The 27673-nt window shown below is 36.3% G+C and overlaps 2 protein-coding genes across 2 annotated transcripts in view; both read left to right on the plus strand.

Moving 5' to 3' along the window:
* The first annotated feature begins 449 nt into the window (after positions 1 to 449).
* On the plus strand, positions 450 to 5445 carry LOC130070985 (cytochrome P450 2K1-like). The gene is made up of 9 exons (XM_056235588.1): positions 450 to 689; positions 764 to 926; positions 3076 to 3225; positions 3313 to 3473; positions 3570 to 3749; positions 4318 to 4459; positions 4581 to 4765; positions 4844 to 4985; positions 5233 to 5445. Exons 1-9 carry the CDS (start codon positions 486 to 488, stop codon positions 5418 to 5420), a joined length of 1515 nt encoding a protein of 504 aa, XP_056091563.1. The 5' UTR covers positions 450 to 485; the 3' UTR covers positions 5421 to 5445.
* Positions 5446 to 11864: 6419 nt separating this feature from the next.
* Positions 11865 to 27673, plus strand: part of LOC130070987 (cytochrome P450 2K1-like) — a 32264-nt gene continuing 16455 nt past the window's right edge. The window contains exon 1 of the mRNA XM_056235590.1: positions 11865 to 12064. Within this exon, the coding sequence (XP_056091565.1) occupies positions 11867 to 12064 (198 nt within the window). The 5' untranslated portion in view covers positions 11865 to 11866. The remainder of the gene's footprint in view (positions 12065 to 27673) is intronic.

Genomic DNA, 27673 nt, shown 5'->3' on the forward strand with positions numbered 1-27673 from the left:
TCCATCTGAAAGCAGGTGAAGGTGATTTACTACTAATCAAGGAACCGGCTTTACTGAAGAGATGCGCATAACATATCATGCGATATATCGCCCAGCCCTACTTTTAAGTGTTAATTTAACACCAGGGATTTTGCTGTGTACCAATAAGAGTATGCCTAGCCCAGTAAATCACAATATCTTTCTATATATAATACAAATCAAAAATGTTATTTGAATTAGCTCTGATGTTGAAGGCTAGTGTTTTAAATAATGTATATTATTCTTTAACACTTGCTGCTTCTGTGGCTTTAGTACTTGAATGTATTGTTCATTTATTCATTGAAGGGTATCATGTATCTGTATGCTGTAGCAACCATAACAGCTCTGTATTCTCATGGCTACCTTGTTTTGAATGATAAATTCTCCATGGATTAATTTGAGGTTCCTCCCATATGTATGCATCACAAGGGTTTGGATGCAGCAGAACGTTTGTGCAGCCTTGAAACATGGTTGTTGTTGAATCTATGCTGAGTCTTTCCACCACAGTTACATTACTGGGTGCTTTTCTTTTGTTACTGGTTTTATATCGACTTTCCTGTGACTCGAGATCTCAGAAAGAGGGGAAAGAGCCACCGGGACCCAAACCTCTGCCGCTGCTGGGGAACCTGCTGACCCTTGACCTCAAGAGACCCTTTGACACCCTTTGTGAGGTGAGAACTTGACATAGACACATTTCAACAATAATAGCAACATTTTAACAGATGTTTTTTTCTGTGTCCTCCAGCTGTCCAGAAACTACGGGAATGTTTTCCAAGTGTTTTTGGGTCCTAAAAAAGTTGTGGTACTAGCTGGACATAAAACCGTCAAAGAAGCTCTCGTGAACTACGCAGAAGAGTTTGGGGAGCGAGATATTACACCTGCTTTTAGGATAATTACCGATGGTCATGGTAAGAAAAACTGATTGCTGTGTTTGCATTTAAATCAGTTCTTAATTTACCATCCAAGGGTCAGACTTATTAACAGCTTGCGGCAGCGCAATCCCCTTTTTTGGCATTAAAAAAATACTGTCAGGATTAACTAAAGACACACAGTGAAAAATTTGCGCTGAAAATGCGTGGGCACAGTTATTTTTGCAGCTGACCTTATTGCATATCCATTTGTAGGAGTATTTAAATGAATCATGCAAGATGATTTACTAAAGTTTGAACTAGTCAATTTACTGATTGTGCCATTTTTTACCACCCAAAAATAGCATGTCTTTAACCATTTGCACTGCTCTTGGTAGATTGCGTTGGTCATTATGGAAATGATCCGGCTGTGTCTGTATTCTTCAATGTGTGCGTCATCAGTAGATTACATGCAGAACTTTCCACTCCCATCTGTGCTTTTTTGGAATTGCGTTCTCATGCTAATTTGCCCTGTTTAGTAAATCTGGCCCCAAGTGTGTTGAGTTCTGTACTGTTTGTTATGTAGCATAAATGAAAGCTGTGCAGGCTCCTCATTGTGTTGGTTAGTTTTTAGGGGCCAAGCACCAAAGGTGATCGTTGGCGTTCGTATTTTTCTTCTTCCACTCTGGAAGTCTATGGTAGCACATAGAACTGCTTGTGGGAAAGTTAAGAAATTTGGCACACAAATAGAGGACAGTCTGTACTGTCACCATAGCAAGTTTGGTGTCTCAAACTCAATCCCTCTAGCGCCACCAACTGTCCAAATTTGCACTCATGTTTATGCTACTAACATTGAACAGTAAGGGCTAGAAACAAAATCCGCAATTTAAAATTTTCCGAAACATTTTGGCACAATTTTGGCGCAGTGCCTCCTAGTGGTATGAAAGTAGATATGAAGATATGAAGTATATATGAAAAATGCTCATATTTTTGTTTATAACTTCTGAACTCTTTGGCCAAAACTCTCTTTAGATTAGGTGCAGCATGAATCAGCAGCAATTTTCCCAGCATATTCCAAAAAATGCTAATAACTTTTGATTGCATTAGCCTATTGTAATGAAATCAGACCCAATGATTCCGTGGGTCATGCGAGAACATAAATGCCAATTTTGCCATATTGGCAAACTTCCTGTCTGCCATTTAGATTTTTTTTTTTCAAAACCTACTTTTTCAAACTCTTCTTAGACCGTTTGTCTGATTTCCTCCACATTCTAGTCAGATCATCTTCAGATTGTGCCAACATTTTTTTTATAGATTTCGGGTCGATAGACAAAACCGTTTTCGTATATGTAATGCCAAACCAGCAGAGGGAGCTGCTATTTAACCAGAGACCATTCTTATACTTATTGCAAAATATTGCCAGTTTACCTGCCTTGCCAAGCGTAATTTCCTGTTGATCCTGCCTGTCTACTGTGTATGATTCTGCCTGGTTATCTGTTTTTGGATTTTCTGGATTATCCCCTTTGTTTTTGTTGCCTGATCGGACTGATGTTTTTGCTTGGACCTTTTGCCTGCCTACTCACTCTTGCCTTTTGGAATTCCCCTTTGTATGTTGAAAGATCTAACTGCTACCTTGGTTTTGACCCTCTGCCTGCCTTATCGTATTTGTTTGTGGAAACTGTCTTCAATAAACTTCCGCACATGGATTCTCACTCAGCCTCAGCGTCCTCGTTACAGTATAACGCATCAACAAATTTATGGCATGATGCCAAAATGACTCAAAACGGCTGTATCTCTGCAATGCTTTGGCACTTTGACACCAAACTTGGGATGTGTTATTGCCACCTTATTCTGACCACACAATAATTTAGTCACAGCACCACCTATTGGTCAAACGTGATAAACCATTAAATAAAATGATTGTACTTGTGATTTTTCAGCCATTTTGCCTAAAATGGTCTTAATATGTCTTTAATTGCTCATTGTTGTAGTTGGTCTGATGCTCCCAGCCATGTTGGCATGACTTATCGTGTTCATTGCTCTTGGTCCTGATAATTGCCTCTTTGTAGCTATATTCTGCTTATTGTTGCTCTACTTCCATTGGAGTTTAGTGCAGCCAAATGCATAGAAAGAAAATGTCTGGTTGGGAATTTCCCAGACTTTCTAATTTCTAGACTTGTGAAGGGTTGGTTCTTTCTGTGTTGATCAGGAATCCTCTTTTCCAATGGAGAGAACTGGAGAGAGATGCGACGCTTCGCTCTCAGTAACCTGCGGGACTTCGGGATGGGCAAGAGAGGAAGTGAAGAGAAAATCATAGAGGAAATTCAGTATCTGAAAGGAGAGTTTGATAAGTTTGAAGGTACACGCTGAAACACATTTAAAGACATCTGCAATCATGCTCTTAGTTTAAAGGATTCGTTGAGAGACATTTGTTTTCTCTTCACAGGGAAACCCTTCGACACAACACAGCCTGTGAACTACGCTGTGTCAAACATCATCTCATCTATTGTGTACGGCAGCAGATTTGAATACACAGACCCTCAATTCACAGAAATGGTCGACAGGGCAAATGAAAATGTTCGAGTTAGTGGATCGGCCTCTATGATGGTATGGAAATATGTTTTACTATATGTTTTTGGTGACTTCATTTTTTTATTTTTTTATCATTAATACATGCATTTTTTTCTCTGTGTTTACTTGCAGCTTTATAATATATTTCCGTGGTTGGGTCCATTCATCAACAACAAAAGGATTATTGTAAGAAATGTGTTGAAAAATAAAGCAGAAATGACGAGGTTGATCACTGGACTGCTGGAGACTCTGAATCCACACGACCGCAGAGGGTTTGTCGACTCCTTTCTCATCCGCAAACAGAGCGACGAGGTACAGAAATCACCTTGTTCCATAGAAATACAGCAGGAACTAAAAAGTAATCATCAGCTTGTTTATAAAACTATAAACTATAAAAATAATAATAGTTTATAAAACAAATTTTTTTATTTTTTTTATTATCGAACTTAGCTATTAAATTAAATATGAATATATTTGGGAACACTAAGATTCCAGATTTTTTACCATTAGTTAACTACATTATTTATCATAAACTAACAATGAAAAATACTTCTAAAGCATTTAATTAATCGTAGATGTTGTTTTCCATATTCACTCTGTTAAAATTAAAAGATAACTGCTGATATTATTTAATAGACCCAAGTTAACACGATGGTTCTTCAAAGTTTGCACGCCTGTAACTCAAGAAATATTAAAGATATCTTAATATCTTTCACCTTTCGTTCTTAAACTACACCTAAATGATTTTCACTATTTTCTAATTTATTTAGTTTTGAATGTATTTTGAATGTATTATAATCAATCAAGAACTTTGTAATATTTTTTCCTTAGTATTTTATAAAAAGTATAAATCTGGGCTTTGTGGATTTGTACTTATCAGCAATCCTGCAAGAAGGACACATACTTTCACCAGGAGAATCTTCTTTTGACGGTGGGAAATCTGTTTGCTGCTGGTACTGACACAACAGGAACGACTCTGCGCTGGGGTTTGATGCTCATGGCCAAATACCCTCATATACAGGGTAAAAACACAGTAGTTTGAAGTGTTTGTTCCCATGCTGATATTTATTTGTGAAGTGTTTTTTTTTTCACATCAGCTGAATTAATTTGATTCGTAAAACACAAAAATATGCCATAATGCAGATCGAGTTCATGAGGAGATTGACCGAGTGATCGGTGGATGTCAGCCAGTGGTGGAAAATAGAAAGAAATTACCGTATACAGACGCTGTGATTCATGAAACGCAGAGACTGGCCAACATAGTGCCAATGAATCTCCCTCATAAGACCAGCAGTGATGTTCACTTCAATGGATACTTCATCAAGAAGGTCAGGCAGAAGAATACATATTTAGGCTAGAAACGAGACCATGTGCATCTTGAACATTGTCTTTTCTCCATTTTCTAGGGTACCACTGTAGTTCCTCTGCTGACGTCTGTTTTGAAGGATCCAAGCGAATGGGAGAAACCGAAGAGCTTTTACCCAGAACACTTCCTAGATGAGAAGGGCCAGTTTGTCAAGAGAGATGCTTTCATGCCCTTTTCTGCAGGTATACGCTCAACTCTAAACACCCAGTGTTTTGAAGAAATAAACATTTGATTTGGAATTAAAAACAGTCTCTTTCTTTCTTTCTTTCTTTCTTTCTTTCTTTCTTTCTTTCTTTCTTTCTTTCTTTCTTTCTTTCTTTCTTTCTTTCTTTCTCTCTCTCTCTCTCTCTCTCTCTCTCTCTCTCTCTCTCTCTCTCTCTCTCTCTCTCTCTCTCTCTCTCTCTCTCTCTCTCTCTCTCTCTCTCTCAGGCCGAAGGGCTTGTTTGGGAGAGAGTTTGGCCCGAATGGAGCTCTTCCTGTTCTTCACTTCCCTCCTTCAGAGCTACAGCTTCACAACTCCACCTGGAGTGTCTGGAGATGATCTGGATCTCAAAGGAATAGTCGGAATCACGTTGAATCCGTCCCCTCACAAGCTGTGTGCGATCAGACGCTCCTGACACTGGACAATCAAAACAGAAACAAGATATTTTACATCATTTTAAATAAGAACTGGTATATGATTTTACTTGTTCTGAGTAAATTAAAAAATTGAAGTATGCGAATAACTCCACAAACCTGATGAGAAATGTGTAAAATCACTTCTGACTTTTGCATTGCATGAAACTCGATCCTTGAGAAGCAGGTGCATGTTTAGTGTTTGTTCATTTTTTAATGTTAAAATTTTATAGTAAAACATTTGTAATAAAAATGTATGTTGTTTTTGTCATAGCGTTCAGTTTTCTTGTTTTCATTCATGACATGTTCCCTTTATTCTGGTTTCCCGCCACTCGTCAGTCACCACGGACACTACCTTCATCGGTAACACTTTATTTCGATAGTCCACTTTAGACATTCTATTAACTATAAGTAACTTTGCAGCTAGATGTCAACTAACTGTCATTAGAGGATTAGTAGACTGTCTGCTTAATATTTTCTAACACTTTATTTTGTTGGTCTTCCAACAGATATTCTACTGACTATAAGTAACTTGGCAACTACAAGTCAACTTATTCTCCTAACCCGAACCCTAACGCCTATCCATAACCTTACAGTCTACTGACAGTTTACTACAGTCTACTAATACTGTAATGAGAGTTAGTTGACATTTAGTTGCAAAGTTACTTATAGTTAGTAGAATGTCTAAAGTGGACTATCGAAATAAAGAGCAACCCATTCATCACAGCTGTTCGTCGTTTAGCTGTTTCATCACATGTGTTCTTTTGAGTTGTCCGGTATTGTTTGTGCATAGCACACTGTCACACGTTAAGTATCTTATTCTGTGTTGTTTAAATAAACCCTGTGTTAATACCTCATCTTCTTCTTCATCTTCCTTGGATTATCGCGTTACAGAATACTAGACCAAAAACAGTACAAGAGCGCAATTTATTGCAGCGGCTCAGGAGAGCCATGATTTTTCCTCTTTTGTCAAGAACTTTTGTTGTTTCGCCGTCTCCAGCCCCCTCGACGATGAGACCCTGAAGACATTGTTATGGATTGGGGCAACCTTCCACCACCCTATCGACCTCCAAGACACCAATGGATTGGCCTGGAGGGAGACTGTCATTAGATGCTTGCTTGGAGATCGTTGTGTCCCGATCCAGGACAAAGCCAGACCCAGAGCCCGATTTACCACCTTCGACCGCAGAGAACTTGTGTGTGCCCCCAGCAGACGGAGAACTACCACCCGCCGTGACGCGTCAGCCAGAGCCCGAGGAGATGAAGACAGAGCTGACCCTTGCCCCAGAAGAGGAGCTCCAGCATGAGTCTTACCAGGGGTGTGACCCCGCGATACCAGCGGGCAAGGGAATCGTAACTACGGAGAATGAGGACTGGCTGATCAACTTCGAGGAAGAAATATCAACTCTCACCCTATCCCACCCGGTACCTTCATCATCGCTGGTTTTGGAAATTACCAATGACTGTGTGAACTATGATTTCGTCATTGCATCGAAAATGTTGTGCTATTAAAAATTTTCTGAATTGTTGTGTGGCACCGCGAAGCTCAGCCAGTCCTCCAGCCCCACCGCTGGCGGATGCCTGCAGCCCTGTGGCGTCTTCGAGGAGTCCCTGTGACGTCGAGCTCCGCCTCCGGCCTCTGTTCTCTTTGCTCCATCTCGGCCTGTCGGCTCCGTCTTGGCTCCTCCCTCCTTCGGCTCCACCGGAGACCCTCGGCCTTGCGGTTCCACCTGGTTCCCTCATCCACACCTGCAAAACAATCGCTGTTTTCTTGGTCAATTGGGTCATTTACGTGAATCGCATAGAACCGAGAGTTTTTTTTTTTTGGGGGGGGGGGGGGTAATTATTGGATAATTCTTATAATTGACATTTCTCTGGGCCAATCGGAATCTTAGCACTTTTTCTCTTGGCCAATCGGAATCTTAGTACTTGCATCAGAATCTTGAAGCACACAGCGTCAGCTGAGCTCGCCATTGGATGAGACACCTGGCTACCACGTGAGTCTGATGGAAACTCATAACGTGAAGGAATCTTATGTGAAATTCGAGGTAAGTCAAGCTTTTTGGAGCAAAAACAACAGCTATTTGTTTGCTTGATTCTATTAACGTTAGCTACCGCTTTTTTATGTGATATAATTTACAATAATATTATATTGTCGTCATACCTACACTGTAAAAAAAAAAATCCTAATTTTACAGAAAATAACTGTGATTTTTTGACGATCATTTTCTTTCATTTTAAATTGTACTCAAAACACTGTAAAATTACAAATAATATCTGTAAAATAAAAATTCAGCTGTTATTTTAGGTATTGTGACATTAATGACAAATTGCAGTAATTCACATTTTTTATACAGGAAATTGATTGTATTTTTCATACAGTATTTTTTCTGTTTTCTTAAATTACATAAAAATGTATGTAAAATTACAAATATAATCTGTAATTAAACAGTAACAAAACAGTTAAATGATAAAACGGTCAAATGACTGGCAGACCCCCAAAAACTGTAACATTAAAGTAAAAAATCCTAAATTAAATAAACTGAAAAACACTGTGATAATTCAGGATATACCTGTAAAATAACAATCATATACCTTCAGTGAAAAAAAAATCGTAAAAAAAGGGTCAAATGACTGACTACGGCTGCCAAACAAAAACCATAAAATTAAAGTAAAATCTTATAATTCAAATAAAACAAAAAAACACTGTTATTTCACAGGTATTTCCTGCATTATTATGATCATATACCTTCATTGTAAAAAAAATCGTAAAAAAAAGGGTCAAATGACTGGCAGCTATGGCTGCCAAACAAAAACCATATAATTAAAGTAAAATATCCTAATTTAAATAAAGTGCAAAAAACTTTAATAGAAATGTGATGTCACCATGATTGAGATCAGTGTTTGCTTTAGTAGGGCTCATGACTCTTGTGTTTCAACATTATATTTTCTCTGGCTGCCTTAACTGTGTTTTGATGCACATTTATTATGGCAATATTTGCAAGAGAAAATATAAGATGATTTTATAGTCATCATATGATGATCTGATTCATTGGTATGACAGTCAAATCTCTATTAGCTGTGAATACATTATATGTAGATAGACTTTAGTGTAATACAAAGGCAATTATTATCATACTTTTTTCACATGATTTGTTGAAATATTGTGGGATCAGTATTATTGCAATCTCAAAAAAAAAATACATATATATTCTACATACATTTTTTTGAGTTGGTTTATTTTGTTAGGAGTATAGAGACATCAAGAATCAACATATGAATCTCAACAATGGTGACAATCAACAAAGCCTTTTTGTGACTTTATAATAGGTCAGATTTTTTTTATTGTCACCATTGTTGAGATTCATATGCTAATTCTTGATGTCTGAGTGAGTCTGTATGATCCTGTCAAAACATTGTTTGCATAATGACTTCATAAAATCTTATATAACAGCATTGTAGGATATTCTATAGCAATACTGCCATTCAAAATTAACAATTAACATTTTACAACTTAATCAGTCATTAAAAAGTCATACCAATCAGGTGGTTTCAATACAGCAGACAACTGCTTGATGAATATTATCACTATTAAGTGACCAACATCGTCTGATCTGAGTTTCTCTTGATTTCCTACACTAACAAATATGCATCAAAGACACACAGTTAAAGCAGCCAGAGAAAAACTAACGTCAATATCTGAAGGGTCAAGAGCCCAACTAAAGCCAACACTGACCTCTATCATGGTGACATCAAACTTTATTATTTTCAATAAAATATCAACTTCTAAACCTCTGTTATTTCTCAATAAGAATGTTAGTATGAAAAAAGGATTGTAATAAGTGAAGATGCTGAGATTTTGACAGATCTGTTAGTGTTTAATGTTCTGTTGGGATGTAAAGTGTTTCTGTATGGTGTGTTTTGTGTCTGTCACCATTGTGTTGAAGAGTAGAGCCTGTGATTCAGTCCAGGATGAGCAGAGTAACACTGATGAAATGCTGTGTGTTGCTTTATTTAACCGACAGTAACTGTGTAGTTGCTGATGACGTATAATCACAGTAAATCATGCATGTAGTTTATAGCAAGATATTTACTTTTTACAGTGAATATGTTTTTTGGTAAAAATTCAGTAAATATATATATATATATGTGAAATAACTGTGTTTCTGTTAAAAAGCTTAATGAAGAATTCTGCAATAGTATTTATTATTTAAATTAGGATATTTTACATTCATTTTATGTTTTTTTGTATGGCAGCCATTGCTGACAGTCATTTGACCTTTTTTTCACAGTGAAGGTGTTTGATCATAATAATTTAGGAAATAACTGTAAAATAACAGTGTTTTTCTGTAAAACATTTAAGGACAAAGTTTGGAAAAGTTTTTTGCACTCAATTTAAATTAGGATATTTTACTTTATTTTTACGGTTTTTGTTTGGCAGCCGTAGCTGCCAGTCATTGACCGTTTTTTTACGATTTTATTTTTTACAGTGTATGAATTACTAGCCTGGATGCCAGCCCGAACCCCGCCCACAACATTTTTGGTCGGGAAATTCGGTCTGGACTTGATCCGTTGAGGAGTAATTATGATCGGTTCAGAATTAGTTGGGCCAATCAAATTGCCAGGGCGGGCTTTATACGATGATGGACAGATGATCTGCTGTTACGTAATCATCACGTTATCAAAGAGCGCTTGGGTTGAACTGGTTTCCCTCAAAGTTGACTGCAGCTGGAGAATTGAGATGTATAGATTCCGCTATTGCGTCTGTTGTAAAAGAAATCGACAGCGAATTCATTTTAAAAGACGAACAGAGAACTGCAATCAAGGCATTTGTCGATCGGAAAGATGTGTTTGCCGTCCTTCCTACGGGATTCGGCAAAAGTTTAATTTATCAGCTGGCTCCGATGGTCTCTAAGAAGATGGGACGCAATGAAAACCCTGTCGTTGTGGTTTCTCCTTTGGTCGCACTCATGGAGGACCAAGTAAAAGAAGCAACACTCATTATTTTACTACTTCTTCTAGCGTGCGTGTTGTTGAGTTCTGTTGACAACTTTGCGTAGCTCATAAAAAAACACTTACTGCGTTGTTCTGATTGGTTGTAGGTCTATCCAATTGAGTGCAGAGTTTTTTTTTTTTTCCTGGTTCGGTTAAGACACGCCTCATAATCAAAGCCCTATGGAGCAGTATCAGACTCACATTCTGACTAGAATATGAGTATGACAAAGTCAGGCTAATGAATTACGTTAAGCTATGCTAAAAGTGGTACCGCCAGACCCGGAGATCGGCTGAATGGTTTCCAAAACGGTAAAAAACAATTGTTTTACTCGAGGGGAGGTGGAAAATGAGCTTAATTCCCCAAATGGTGGAATATCCCTGTAACGTTAGCTAGGCTTATCGTTAGCTGGGTGCTCTGCCCTGAGTTCCGAGATATACGGCTACTACTCTAATTCTGAGCTACCCTGAATATTAGGCTGTCGTGAGCGCTCACGCGTTAGGCAGTCATTCATGATGTGGGTAAGTTAAATGTGAGTGTACACAACAGCTGATGCGAGAGTAAGTGTAAAGTGTAACTCTTTAAGCCTCAAGGATGTTTTGACATTGATTTTTGATAAGTATGCTGATTTTTGTTAATTCACGCTCAGAAATGTGTCATTTGCATATTAAAATCACAAAAAATCAAGCTGGGGGCAGCTTCATCACAGCTGTTCGTCATTTATTTAATCGTCACTGTGTATTTAGTTCATGACATCTGCTGTTCTGCTGAGTTGTCCGGGTATTGTTTGTGCATAGCACACTGTCTGGCACTGCATTGTTTAAATAAACCCTGTTAATACCTAATTTTCTTCTTCTTCTTCCTTGGATTACAGCCTTACAGTTTTCACACAAAATGAACCTCTCTTAACAAAATTACTTAAGAAGCACAACTATGTAAGATAAGATTCAAAGTTAAGTTTGAAATAAAAAAAGACAAACTTCAAGATATGTTTTTTGAAAATAAACTTTTTGCTTCATATATTTTTGTTTCTCACTTATCTCATCTATGCAATTTTTTTTAGTTTTGACATAACTAAGCCATGCTAACCAGCCTGCTGAAAATTAACCTGTTTAGTGATAGATCAATATTTATCATTGTTTCTGATATGCTGGAACAAAACGCAATGTCTTGCAAGATGAAATGCTGTTAATCTTTGCAATTTGCCAGATCTAAAGCAATTATTCCACATAAATGACAACATATTTGATGTACAAAAGCTTTGTAAATGATTCTTGTTTTTTCTGTACCTATTAGTTCAATAATAAAAAATAGTATACTTGAAAAAATATAACTGTTGCTTTAACTGTAATCTACTGTGCATTTACACCATGATTTACACCAACAACATTGGATTGTGTCCTAGTTTTTAAGTCTCCACCTTCAAGACCAGACGTAGCCACTCCCTCTGTCAACATGGCTTTCATGGAAGCATTTCTTCAGGTTTCCAGCACAGGAACATTAATATGTTGCTTGCTTCTGCTCTTGGTTGTTTATCTCCTATTCTTCAGGTCTCAGAGAGATGAAAATGAACCTCCAGGGCCAAAACCATTGCCACTTTTGGGAAATCTGCTAATGTTGGATATCAACAAACCACACTTGAGCCTATGTGAGGTAAGTATGAATGGTATCAGCCCTATTGGGCAACCGCTTCAGCTTTGTTTCCAGTGTTCAATCAGCAGAGAGCCTCGAAGTGTTGATAAACTGGCCTGGTGAGTTTTTACGGAGAACAATTGCCCAATGGGGCGGCAGTGGCTCAGTGGTTCATGTAGGTTGTCTACAAACCGGAAGGTTGGTGGTTCAATCCCTGGTTCCACCTGACCAAGTGTCGAGGTGTCCATGAGCAAGACACCAAACCCTAGCTGCTCCCGACGAGCTGGATGGCGCCTTGCATGGCTGACACCGCCGTCGGTGTATGAGTGAGTGAGTGAGTGAGTGAGTGAATGGGTGAATGGGTGAATGTGAGGCAAATTGTAAAGCGCTTTGGTGGCCATTGGGTCTGTGAAAGCGCTATATAAATACAGTCCATTTACCATTTATATATATATTTATAACAATTCTGTTTTTTTCCACAGAGAAAAAATTCAATAGATTAGTTAGTTAGTTAATTAGTTAAAGTTTATTTCGGTCAACTTCAAAAGAAAAGGCAAAAAAGAAAAACAATTTACAAACATTCATGGAAACATAAATTAAATTACAATGTAAACAATTGTAAGAAAAAATAAAGTGGACGTCGAAGATCTCAAAAATGAAGTTTATTACAGCATAGCAGTGGCAAGGCACACGAAGCACCTTGGGTTCACCGGCGTCAGAATGAACCCCGAAATAATCTCAGCTCAAACATTTTATACAGTATTCCATTCGTCTTCCCCCTCAGCATGTAAATGAAGTACAAGAGTCAGCCCATTTCCACAGTCCTGATCTTATCAACATAACAGTCTCATTCACATCTTGATGATAATCCAATCAGCCCAACTGATTCTTTTAACTTACAATAGGGAGAACAGGACTGGCAGAACTCTCATGCTTAACAGGGGACATCATCATCACAACTCCAAAGTGCAAAACACAATGTACATCACTTCTATGTAGAACGGTCAAATGTTAAGGTGATAACTTTTATTTGAACTCCCTGTAATCAAGATGGTTCTTGATTGCCTGCTGTCGCCCCCATGCTATAGGTGATAACCGTGACTCTGTGCATATTACTGAGATTGGAATGAATTGTCTCTATGATAAATAAGCTCTTTTAGTGAAGGAACATTTACATATATATATTGGAGTGGAAGTTGGATCGGAGCAGACTATAATTTCTTACAGTCCCCCCTTTGATGCTCTTGGCCCATAAGAAGCATCACATCCACTCCCTTTTCATAGATAACACCTCCCTTCCCTGGTGGGCAGGTGCCCAGTGGCGGTGCACTCAAAAAAATGATATGTTGGCTTTACTTAACTTTTTTTTGTAAACAGGTTCCACCGGTTCCACATAACTATGTTTCGTTAAACAAACATAATATGTTCATGTAACTTCAACATCATGGAATTTGGTCATTTTAAGCGACCCAATTAAACTCTGAGCTAATGAGTTAATTAAGTGAATAATTGAGTGATGATTGAGCATTATTGAAGACACCTGATGTTAACAAGCAGAATCTCTGAAGGAGAAAACCGGAATGTTTAAGTCACCATTATGGAGATAAGTATTCGTTTTAGTTGGGCGCTTGACCATTAACTTATTAACTTTAGATTTTGTTTGGTTGCTGTACATGAGTTATAACAGCCGGATGAACAATAAACAAAGGTCATCTGTTGGTGTTGGTTGTGTTTTAACATAATCATTATTTTATATTCATTTGACCTGAGTTACTGAACTTATATTAAACCGAATTTCTGAGTTAAGTTTACGGATAATAGCAGCACTGTCATTGTACAGCATACTATTTTTTTTACTTTTCAATGAAATTCAAATGATCAAATCAATAAATAAAAAAGAAACTTCCTAAAAAATATTTTCAGTAGACACACACAGACATCAAGAATCAGCCTGTAAATCTCACCGATGGTGACAATTATAAAGCATGTTGTTGTGCATTCTGGGTGCCACCAATCAAAACTCATTCATGGCTCCCATCATGCATTGCTGCATGAATAAATAATGAGCTTATGATCTGTTTGTCACCATTGCTGAGATTCATATGCTGATTCTTGATGTCTGTGTGTGCCTATTCTAAATATTTTTTGGAAAGTTTATTTTTTATTTCTTGATTTGGTCATTTGAATTTCATTGAAAAATCAAAAAATAGTATGCTCTACAATGACAGTGCTGTTATTATCCATAAGGTAAACTTAACTCAGAAATTCGGTTTAATATAAGTTCAGTGACTCAGGTCAAATGATTGTGAAATAATTATTATGTTAAAACACAACCAATACCATCAGATGACCTTTGTTTATTGTTCATCCGGCTGTTGTAACTCATGCACAGCAACCAAACAAAATCTAAAGTTAATAAGTTAATGGTCAAGAGCCCAACTAAAACACACACTTATCTCCATAATGGTGACTTAAACATTCCGGTTTTCTCCTTCAGAGATTCTGCTTGTTAACATCAGGTGTCTTCAATAATGCTCAATCATCACTCGGTTATTCACTTAATTAACTCATTAGCTCAGAGTTTAATTGGGTCGCTTAAAATGACCAAATTCCATGATGTTGAAGTTACATGAACTTATTATGTTTGTTTAACGAAACATAGTTATGTGGAACCGGTGGAACCTGTTTACAAAAAAAAGTTAAGTAAAGCCAACATATCATTTTTTTGAGTGTGAAGCCCTGGCTTAGGTTGTCCCCCTATGGCCATCGGAGAATCTTACCCGTCGTTGGGTCGACACCTCATGCACACTGGTTACAGCTCTACTTCACTTGAGCAGAACTATCATAGTTTGCGTTGTTAAGAAATTATTATTATTTTTTTTTTTTTTAGGGTTTGAAAGAGGTAATCAAGAACCATCACATCCAACGGGAATGTCCAATATTCAGTTCAGTTCAACTGAAGTTCAATTCAGTTCAGAGTTCAGAGTTCAATTCAGTTCAGTTCAGGACAGACTGCTGTCCAATATTGATCATAGAATTATCTTCAATCTGACGTTTCAACATGGAACACGTACAGCATAACAATGCACTGACCGATTATAAAAATGATACACAAACAGCAGTTTTAAAGGTCATGCATTTGTTATTTGCATAACTCAAACAATCAATAGACAGTATAATGTGTGTGTGTGTGTGTGTGGTTTTTCATTTTGTCATGTGTTTTGTGTCCATTTTCTCAGTGTGGACATCCTTTATCCACTTGTTTTTCCTCTATGTGGAAAGACTGCTGTCCGTAGTCTCTGCAATGGTTTGTTTCTGAAATCTCCTCTTATTTCTCTTCTCATTGTCCATTCTTTTCCACTTGGATCATAAGTCCTTCTAGAAGAAGCAGTCACTGCACTGTAAAAAATATTTTAGCAATTTAGTTATTTCAACTTATTTTTTTGAGTAGAGATAACTAGATTGTCCAGACAACAAGAAATTTTAAGTTTTCTTGTTCTCAACTAGACTGAAAGTTGAATGAACAAATCAAATTGTTATTTTAACTAAAAAATGTATGTTTAAACAACTGCACTAGATTTTCTGTTGAATTAACAAATATACTTGTTATTTTAACTTATAAATGTAAGTTGAAACAACTTCACTACATTTTCTGCAGGTTTTACTTCAATTATACTCTAATGCTTTGATATTAAACTAAAGTTAATTTATCTATCTATCTTGCTGTCTGGTAGACTGTATGGTCTTAAAACCTAAACTTCAAGCTTTTAAAACCGCTTCAAAAATAAATCCTCAACTTCAACAATGTTTTTACAATATGAGCACAGATTCATTAAATTACACAAAAAAAATTCTAGCCGCTTTAGTTTTTATTCATGGTCAGATTTAATCCATAATGGGCGGATTTGAGCGATTCGTTAAAATGAACCGCTCAAGATGATTCGCTGAATCATTTTTTTCTCTGAGAATTTTCGAGAGAAGCCAGTGGAAACATTTTCCATGTTGGACCTTACATGTGTCTTCAGAAGAAATACACTGATACAGAGTAAGTGTGACATTTTATATTGTGAAAGTGATTGTTACGAGTTTTTAGTTCGTAATAAGCGTTTATAGTCTTGTGTTAACAAATAATATAAAAATAAATCATTCATTAAATTCATAAGTGCAAATGAACATTAGTAAAATAAATTTTTTCAGAATTATTCACAGCAAAAACTCCAGTGTTAAATTAACTCTCCTGGGAGTGTATATGGCTTGTTAAAGTTGGGAGTGTTAAAGTTAAAGAGCTAATTAAGTGATCCATTGATGATTGACCATTATTGAAGACACCTGATGTTAACAAGCAGAATCACCAAAGGAGAAAATCTATTTTACAAGCCACCATTATGGCGATTAGTGTTTGCTTTAGTTGGTCTCGTGAGCCTTAAACTGTTAACATTATATTTTGTTTTGGTTGTTGTACTTGAGTTATAACTGCCAGATGATCGAAGAGAAAAGATGATCTGACGGTGTTGGTTATGTTTTGACATAATCATCACTTGACTTGCATCACAAAACTCATTTAGAGCCTAATCTCTGACTTTAAATGTATAATGTTGATTACAACATCACAGTGATTCTACAGTACAAAATCTAGAAATTTCTACACAATCCAAAAGATTTCTTAAAAGTTGTTTTAATAAAAAAAAAAGAAAACATTTTGTGCCTAAAAAAACTTTTTTTTTTTTAGGCACAGACATAAAGAATCAGTGTATTAATCTCAACAATGGTGACAAACTGAATATTTAATTAGAAAAAGGATATTACTAAGACATTTCAGATCATAATTTATTCATACCGCAATGTATGATGGGAGCCATGAGTGAGTTTTGATTGGTGGCACCCAAAATACACTGCAACATGCTTTATTATTGTCACCATTGTTGAGATTCACAGGCTGATTATTGATGTCAGTGTGTCTAAATAAAATGATTTTTCAGAGTGTTTTGATCAGAAAAACTTTTAAGAAATATTTGGACTATATTGAAAATGCTGAAAAACGTTTGCTATAGAATCACAAAAAAATTTTCAAGTGATGATTATGTCAAAATATATCCAACACCATCGGAATCACCTTTTCTCTTTGATCATCTGCCAGTTATAACTCAGAAACAACTCCCAAATAAAATCTAATGTCAACAGTTTAAGGGTCACGAGCCCAACTAAAGCAAACACTCATCACCATAATGGTGGCTTAAAATTTGATTTTCAAAAAACCACTTTAGTTGGCTGAACTTATTGGATGTAGTTTAGAAAACTTAACTTTAGTTGGCCGAACTTAGATTCAAAGTTTACTTAACTAAATTAAATCAGTTCATTGTACTTTATAATTTGTCAGGTAAACCTTTTCAAATTTGTCAGGTACACTTTTCGAAATAAGTTAGTTAAACTAAAAAACAACCATGCAAAAAGATAACACAAAATAATGAGTTCCGTCAACAAACATTTTTTTACAGTGTGGTGTTGTTCGAGTCTGTGCCTCTTCAGTTCCAGTTCCATCCATCCCATGGTGGGTCTCAGGGTCTTGCAGATCTGTAAATCTCTGTATTCTGTTCTTTTTCTTGAGAAAATCCCCTGGCTCCACTGGTTCTACTTCCTTCTCGTCCTTCAAACGACCATGCCATCTTTCTCCAGGAGGTTACACGTTTCAGACAAAACATCTCGATGCTTATCTGAAACAATTATCAAAAGAAGAGGTTGCCCCCCTTTCCCCCACAATCATCTTTTCACATTCAAATATCAAAGTCACAGAAGTTTAATCTCAAAACATCAAACATCTGTAATGTTTTTTAAAAATTATTTCTAAACATAATGCCATCAAAACATTTATTATAAATTACAACTACATAGCAATGCTAATAAAACATGTTTACAACTACATAGCAATGCTAATAAAACATGTTCCATAAATTATAAAGAATCACCCCCCTTTTGATAGTAAACCCTTTTCTAAAATGTGTTACTATCATAAAACTAATTCTAATTTGCATCAGCATCTGCTTGTGAATGAGCTACAGTCTTGTTGCTCATGCGGTGATATGTTTGACAAGGTGTGAAACGCTTCTTTATTTCCTTGCAACAGTTCCAACTGGGTTTCTAAATTGCCTATTTTCTTAAGCAAACCACGATAGCCCATCTTTCTTTTGTGTGAAAAGTGACACTGTCTTGCCTTGTGCCCCATCATTCCACAAGCAAAACAAACAACTTCCTGATCTTCCTTTCTTTTCTCCAAACAGTGCCTTGCAATGTGACCATCCTTTCCACATGCATGACAGCCAAAGCTTTGAAGAGGTCTCTCATTGTCTTGACAATGTCTAGCAATGTGACCAGCTTTTCCACATGCATAGCAAAGAATAACACCTTCTGAATTTATTCTTGCAAATCTCCTTGGTCTATGATGGAAACCATTAGACAATGTACACTGTAAAACCTAACAGTTGTTTGGACTAAATTAAATTGAGTTTACTGGCCTCAAATATTACCGAAAGCTATGTGGACACAAAGACTGAAACATAACTCAAACGTTTTGAGTTATGGAACATTCTTGATCCCAGAATGATAATTGAATGATAATTGTATAGTTAAGTTACTAATTAAGAGATGATTGAGCATTAGTGATGAACACCTGCTGTTATTAAGCAGAATCACTGAAGGAAAGAGAAACAAGGTTTAAGGTCACCATGATGGAGATCAGCGTTTGCTTTAGTTGGTCTCTTGACGCTTGACATTTGCACATATGCTTTTCTTTGGCTGCTGTAATTCATTTTTTATAAACACATGTGTTATGGCAGAGTGGTCAAGGAAAAGTATGATAAGGTGATGTTGGTTAAGGAATGATGATGATGATCATCATTTAGTGACTTGGCTGACTGATCTCAATCAGAGTCTAAGCTCTGATTAAAGGGGTAAAATTCTTAGTTTAATTCTAAACTGTGATGCATAAGAGAACACCATGTTATAGATCATGTGGAGGATTTTACAGATGGTTTGCACACAAAAAAAAAACAAAAAAAATATTGCATTACAATGCATAACACAGACATCAAGAATCAGGATATGAATCTCAAGAATGGTGACCATTTGAAAAAACAATTCATGCTGCAATGCATGCTGGGTACTACCATAATACACAACGCATACACGGCTTCCAGCATTCATTGCAGCATGAATCGTTTTTGAAAGGTCACCACTGTTGAGATTCATATACTGATTCTTGATGTCTAAGTCAGCATGATACCAAAGAGGTTTTTAAAATCTGATTGTCACAACATTTGGCCTTACAGCAGAATCACAGTAACTTATTAAGAGTAATACAAGTAATGCATCACCTTTTTAACCAGAGATTAGTACAGACATCAGATAATCAAGATACTAAATGATGATTCATAATTTCATAAATCATTGTCAAAACACAACCACATGCTCACATTGGCTTTTGTGCCATAACAAATGCGTGTCATAAACACTCAGTTACAGCAGCCAGAGGACCAACTGGTGTTATAAAGACAAGGGTCAAGAGCCCAACTAAAGCAAACACTGACCACTATCATGGTGTCTTTAAATAAAACTCAATAAATCATCTTCATCTAGACCTCTGTACATTCACAATAAAAACTTCTGTAGACGCATGATAAAACTCAAACTGGTTGGTAATAAGTGAAGCTGGTAATGCTGTTTGTGGAGATGTTCAATTATCCTCTGCTGAGATGTTTAGAGGTTTAAACATATTATCTTCAGTTGATTTCATTGAATATTGTGGTTGGAAGTCAGTTGTAGTTCTTGTGTTCATCTTTCCTTCAGTGATTCTGCTGATTAACAGCAGGTGTTCATCTCTAATACTCAACCATCACTTAATTAATCACTTAACCAATCACTTAACTAATCACCTAATTAATCACTCAACTGAAAAAAATCAGAGTACTCATAACTTTTGTGTTTTTATAAACTTAAAAGAATTTATGTAATCAGTTACATCAAATGTAATGAGTTAGCTTAACTCATTGGATTTGACTTTGTGTGTGATGGTGTGAGCTAGCAGTAACTGAAGGTGCTCTAAGTTAATTTAAAGTTTGTCATTTCACTGTTTTTACTCAATAAAGTGAAGTTTAAGCTTTATTTAGTATTTAAATGCAGTGTAAAGTTTAATTGTGTATTCAGAATTATTATTGTTTTAGTGACTCAATGAAAATAAGTTCAGAGCACTCATAACTATTGTTTTTATAAAAACTTAAATTGTTTTAGGTAATCAGTTACCTCAAATGAAATGAGTCAGCTGAACATGTTGGGTTTTACAGTGTAGTAGAACATTCTCTCCCGCCAAAGGCAGCAACTGGATGTCTAGATTTGACAGTTTTCATTTGACTATTTGCATTAGCATTATTGTTATAAAACTGTGTCATTTTACCAATAATGTCATTATATTCAGAGAGTGGTGTCACAAGCATTGTCACAGCAGACCGGGTGAGTGGGTCACATTTGTTAATCAAGGCAGACTTGAAACTGACATCATTCTTAGTAATATCAGGATTCCCACTGAAAGTTTTAAACCTCTCCAATAATCGTTCTGAAAATGCTGCTGGATGCTCCCCTTTTCTCATGTGCATCTCAGATATTTTATCCCAATTAACTGACATCACACCTAAGACTTCAAGCAGTGCCTTTTTCCTCTCTGACTTATTAGCAGTTCTGTTCTTTACTTTTTGATTTAGGGCTCCAGACAAAGTGTCAGGCAAACACATTCTTAACAATACGCATGCATCACTATCTGTAAACTGGTACACTTCAGCATATCCCTCCAAGTTTTTCAGAAAATCTAATGGGTCGTGTTTGGCAGGGTCAAATTTCCCAATATTCTTGATCACAGCTTCTAATTCATTTGGATTAAAACCTCTGACTACAGTAGAAGTCATTGGTTCTTCCCCTTCTTCACTATCCCGCATAGTCGTTGTAGCATGGACTGGTGCCATGGGAAACCTAACTGTACAGTCAGAGTATTGGCTGTTTAACGACTGAGAATCCTGTTCCCAACCCTCAGCACTGTTCTCTTTCAAATCTGGCATCTCTGAAACTGGGTTACACAATGTGACACCTAATAATGTCTTACTACAGTTTTTCTCAGTTGTGCCACTCTTTATCATAAACTGATAAGCTGCCTTTGCTTCCTCCAAATGGTTGGACAATGTTTCCACAGATGATTTAAGCAAACTATTGTTAGTTCTCAGAAGAGCAATCTCATTCTGCATCTTGACCTTTTCTTCTTTCCATATCATGTCACTAGCCAGGTAATTTTTGGTAGAAATTACCCCAACACTGAGTCGCTCATTTTCAGCCTCTAACTCATCTACTCTCCTCCTAGTTACTTTGTATGAAGCAAAAAGTGCTTGAAGCGCATTAGCAATTTTCCCATTTTTGTTCTTAGGCATTTTGGGATCATTTTCAAACTTAGAGATAGCCCACTTGTACGGTTTATCAACAATATTCTCTATTCCGTCAAACATTCCCTGAGAACCGTGTTTAGCGATGTATTTAACAATAATTTCTTCCATTTTCAAAAGTCTTATCGGGCTTTAGAGTATCTCGTGATCTAATAGTTATTCACAAAGTCTCATTTTAAATAACTACACGTTATCTAGTTCCTTTAAGATATCCGTCTAATTATTCACAGCTTCAGTAGGCCTACTTCCGACGCAAATTAACAAAATAGCCACACTACCTGAGGCTTTTAAACTTAACCATGGCCACAATCCATTTGACCTTAAATTTCACTCCACAAAACAGTTAAAAAAAAAAAAAAAACACTGTACAAAACCACACTACGTCGGGTTTTATGTTATTTTCTTAAAACAGTTTACTTATCCACAGTACTTCGGGCTTAAACAATATCAAATTTAAAACACTGCCACAGTACGTCGGGCAAAACCACACTACTTCGGGTTCTTGTTTTAAATTTCACAGAGCCACGTTGTCAGACTCACTAATCTACACTATAAAACACAATCGTTGTGAAATAATTCTGTGACCACACTGCGTCGGGTCTTATTCAATTACTTTAGAATTTCCTCAGAATTATTACAACTTCACAATCGGTTTCAAGTTGGCTGCATACACTTTTGTTTCGGTTACTTTAGAAACAACTGATCTAATATAACTCTGCCACCACACTACTTTGGGTTAATTCACTTACTTTAGAATCTTAACAGAATTATAAGAGACAAACACCACGTTTCAGTTACTTTAGAAACTTTACACTTAAGCACTTTGTTTCAATTACTTTAGAAACAACAATTCCAATACAACTATGCCACCACACTGCTTCGGGCTGATTCAGTTCCGTTAGAATCTTGAACAAAATTGTACAGAATAGGCTTAACAACTCCTCCTATAACACGCAATAGTTGTGAAATAATTCTGTGACCACACTGCGTCGGGTCTATTCAATTACTTTAGAATTTCCTCAGAATTATAACAACTTCACCCGCAGTTTCAAATACGTTAGAACATACACATTTGTTTCAGTTACTTTAGAAACAACCAATCTAATATAACTCTGCCACCACACTACTTCGGGTTGATTCACTTACTTTACGCCTGTGAAGAGACGACTCAACGCCTGCGAAGAGACGACTCAACGCCGGCGATATGTTATCCCCTAAATATTACATGATTAACTAAATGTATTTTTTCCAGGTACTCTCTGATATGGACTTACTGTAAAGCTTCTTTAAAACCCTATGATTGTTAGCCAGAGGAGAACTGGCCCCTGACTAGCCTGGGTTCTCCCAAGGTTTTTTTCTCCATCCAATCTGATGGAGTTTTGGTTCCTTGCCACTGTCGCCTTGCTTTTGGCTTGCTCAGTTGGGGATATTTAATATTCAACAATATTATTGAACTGTGTTGTACTACTTTCATGTTATCACTGTGAAGCTGCTTTGATGCAATCTGTATTGTGAAAAGCGCTATATAAATAAATGTGACTTGACTTGACTTTAGAATCTTAACAGAATTATAAGAGACCAACACAAAGTTTCAGTTACTTTAGAAACTTTACACTTAAGCACTTTGTTTCAATTACTTTAGAAACAACAATTCCAATACAACTCTGCCGCCGCACTGCTTCGGGCTGATTCAGTTCCGTTAGAATCTTAAACAAAATCGTACGGAATAGGCTTAACAACTCCTCCCGCTAATACTGAATAAACCAAATTCTCTTCTGTCCTTAAAATTTTCCTTTTCTAGATTTTTTTAAACGAGAGATTTCCTGACAAAAACAGCATAAATTAAAGAAAACAGATTTCTTACCTTTCCCCACTTTTTTGTTGGAAATTCCTCGATGGGTTGGCTCGCCAGTGTAAGAAAAAATAAAGTGGACGTCGAAGATCTCAAAAATGAAGTTTATTACAGCATAGCAGTGGCAAGGCACACGAAGCACCTTGGGTTCACCGGCGTCAGAATGAACCCCGAAATAATCTCAGCTCAAACATTTTATACAGTATTCCATTCGTCTTCCCCCTCAGCATGTAAATGAAGTACAAGAGTCAGCCCATTTCCACAGTCCTGATCTTATCAACATAACAGTCTCATTCACATCTTGATGATAATCCAATCAGCCCAACTGATTCTTTTAACTTACAATAGGGAGAACAGGACTGGCAGAACTCTCATGCTTAACAGGGGACATCATCATCACAACTCCAAAGTGCAAAACACAATGTACATCACTTCTATGTAGAACGGTCAAATGTTAAGGTGATAACTTTTATTTGAACTCCCTGTAATCAAGATGGTTCTTGATTGCCTGCTGTCGCCCCCATGCTATAGGTGATAACCGTGACTCTGTGCATATTACTGAGATTGGAATGAATTGTCTCTATGATAAATAAGCTCTTTTAGTGAAGGAACATTTACATATATATATTGGAGTGGAAGTTGGATCGGAGCAGACTATAATTTCTTACACAATAGTAAAAAAAAAAAATTCTCACAGAAATGACAATTCTGTCTTCATTTACTCACCTTCATGTTGCTCCAAACACTTATGACTTTTCTTTTCTTCTGTGGAACACAAAATAACATATTTTGATGAGCCAAACATCAGTGGACGCTATTAACTCCCACTGTATGGACAAAACATATCTTCTCTTGTTCCACAGAATAAAGTCAAATAATGTTTGGAATTTATTTCTCCTTTAAATGCCTGTCCCTTTACAGAACAAAAATATATGGGAATATACTGCAAAATATAATGCGACATATTACATAATACATTTCCATATATGGGAAACTAGTGCATATATTTTTCAATATACTGCAATATGCTATTATATTATACTACAATATTATAATATGCTACATACTATTATATGCATTGACCATATATGGCTATATATTAATACATATAACATATTTATAAATTAAGACAAAAATAACATTACATGAACTATTCACAAAGTTTTATCCTTTATTGTGTACATATATTGCACATACATGTTCCCATATAAATGTGAACATATGTTCACACATATATTACACACATTCACAGAATAAGTTACAGCAGATTTCTAGTTCCCAGCATGCTTTGCTTCTGACTGTTAAGGGAGAGCAAATGTTAAAATTAAGTGTTATTTAACGTGTTTTGCTCAATATTAAAGCTGCAGTCCGTACACTGTTAACCCTTGCTGTAAAAAAAAAAGGCCAAATTCTGACAATATCATACCATTTTCCAATAAAACAGTATTATACCGTAGTAATTTACCGTAGAAAACAAAACTAGCCTACAGGAATATACTGTGAATTAACAGCACTCAAAGTCGGCGCTGTTTTCCCAATCACACCCTATACCCACATTCACTATTCCCTACATTAATTCTCTAATATGGTTGAATGAAAAGAAGTGAGTGAATTGAGACACTGATGAACACCTGATAAGCAGAATCACTGAAGGAGAGAGACAAACAAGAACAGAAAAAAAGAGAAACACAAAAACTACAACTGACTTCCAGCAACACTGAGTGTGAAACCGGTTTACAAACCAGTTTACGATTATTTCATTATTTCAGACATGTACAAAAGTTCTTGTTGAGAATGAACAGAGATTTAGTTAATAATAAAGTTTGTTGTCACCATAATGGAGATCAGTATTTGCTTTAGTTGGTCTATTGTCCCTGTACTTCTTACTATTCATCTCTCTCTGGCTGCTGTAACAGTGAGTTTATAAAGCACATGTATTATGGCAAGAAAAAGTCAAGAGGAAGTTGATTTGGTGTTTTTGGCTTTTGTGATGATGTCACAGTCATCCTGGACATGTTTGATTTTCAGATTTTTCTTGTATATATTCTTTGAAATCATGGGTATTTCATAACATATATATGTTGTTATTTCATAACAGCATCAGCATTGCGTGACTACATTTAATGTGTATCAGGGCTACCTGTAGTTCAGTACTCCGTAACTGTATGAATTAAGCGAACAAGTGCGCTACTGTTACATAACCGTTGAAATGTCTTACCTGTCCAGCAGAAAAAAAGCCGTCTCTGCGTTCGTTTTGAACCCCTTCAAAACACGGATTTCACGCCACCTTTCAAAAGCCCTTTCGATCAGGGGCGTAGCCATCATTTCAAAAGTGAGGGGGACAGAATGTCAAGTGTAATACCCTTTTTTTTTTTTACTTTTGTTGACAGGTTAATTGGCTTAATGTGCTATTTATTTTTAAAGCAATAAAACAGAAAGAAAGAAATGCAGATGTTCAGTACTTTATATTGCACATGCAGGGTTTTTCCTGGCTTAAAACGAGGCGGAGGTGGTACAATCCTGATAATGTATTTTAATTAGATAATAACATTTGTATTTTTCGTAGACCATCATACAGCCTACTGTGATTCCCACAGTATTTTTGTAGGTGAATCTCGGTACTTCTAGGGGGGTCCGGGGGCAACCCCCCCCCCCCCCCCCCCCCCACCCCCCCGTAAGAAAATTTTGTACATTTTAAAGATAAATTTAATTAATCTGGTGCACTTTGAGTCCCCCGAATCCACTGTTAAAAATAAATAATCCACTCGTCAACCGCCCAAACATATGATATTCTCTGATTTAGATATCTGATCATCGCATTACAATTATTCAAATTGTCAGTGTTACTGTTAAGCATGATAATATGGTTAAATATCACACTGAAGTAGGCTGATTTAAAAATAACATTTACTTAAAATAAAAGTTCTTCTTTTGGCAAAATAACATTTCCTTAATAGCCTAAAGTCTGTCTTACTAAACTAAAACTTTCCAATTGAAAACCTTCAAACGTCAAGCTTTTAAAAATACTTCAAACTTTCTAGTTAGGCTTTTTCAAACTTTTTTATCTAATTGTAAAGTGACCGAATTATGGTAAACATCAAGTCTATCACAGCAAAATCCCCAGTGTTAAATTAACACTCTGAGTGTGGACTCATATAAACACTGAAGCAGTGTTAAAGTTAACACTGAAGCAGTGTTAAAGTTAATGAGATAATTAAGTGAATAATTGAGTGATGATTGAGCATCATTGAAGACACCTGATGATAACAAGCAGAATCACTGAAGGAGAAAACCGTAATTTTAAGTCACCATTATGGTGATCAGTATTTGCTTTAGTTGGGCTCTTGACCCTTTAATCAATAACTTCAGATTTTGTTTGGCTGCTGTACGTGAGTTATAACAGCCAGATGAACATATAGAAAAGGTGATCTGATGGTGTTGGTTGTGTTTTAACATAATCATTATTTCACAATCATTTGACCTGAATCACTGAACTCATATATAGGCCAATTTCTGAGTTAGGTTTACTTTATTAATTATAGCAGCACTGTCCTTGTATGGCATCATACTTTTAGCCTTTTCAATGAAACCAAATGATCAAAAAAAAAAAAAAACATCAAAAATGATTTAGGTTGGTGCACACAGACATCAAGATTTAGCATATGAATCTCAGCAATGGTGACAAACAGATCACTTCTGAACATAAGCTCATTATTTATTCATGCAGCAATGCATGATTGGAGCCATGAATGAGTTTTTATTGGTGGCACCCAGAATGCACAACAACATGCTTTAATAATTGTCACCATTGTTGAGATTCACAGGCTGATTCTTGATGTCTTTGTGTCTAAAAACTGTATCAAATAAATGATTTTTTTTTTTATTTGAGACGTTTATAAAATAAATTTCTGTGGATTACTTTGTAAAAGTTTAAAACACTATGCTGTGCAAGAATAGTGCTGCTATAATTGATAAACTAAACCTAATTTGGGCTCTTTATGAGTTCAGTAATTCAGGTCAAATGATTGTGAAATAATGATTATGTTAAAACACAACCAACACCATCAGATCACCTTTTCTATATGTTCATCTGGCTGTTATAACTCACGTACAGCAGCCAAACAAAATCTAAAGTTAATGATTAAAGGGTCAAGAGCCCAACAAAAGCAAACACTGATCACCACAATGGTGACTTAAAATGACGGTTTTCTCCTTCAGTGATTCTGCTTGTTATCATCAGGTGTCTTCAATGATGCTCAATCATCCCTCACTTATTCACTTAATTATCTCATTAACCTTAACACT

The sequence above is a fragment of the Rhinichthys klamathensis genome, unplaced genomic scaffold (genome assembly GCF_029890125.1).
Source record: "Rhinichthys klamathensis goyatoka isolate OS25496 unplaced genomic scaffold, OSU_Roscu_1.1 h1tg000423l_1, whole genome shotgun sequence".
NCBI classification, from domain to species: domain Eukaryota; kingdom Metazoa; phylum Chordata; class Actinopteri; order Cypriniformes; family Leuciscidae; genus Rhinichthys; species Rhinichthys klamathensis.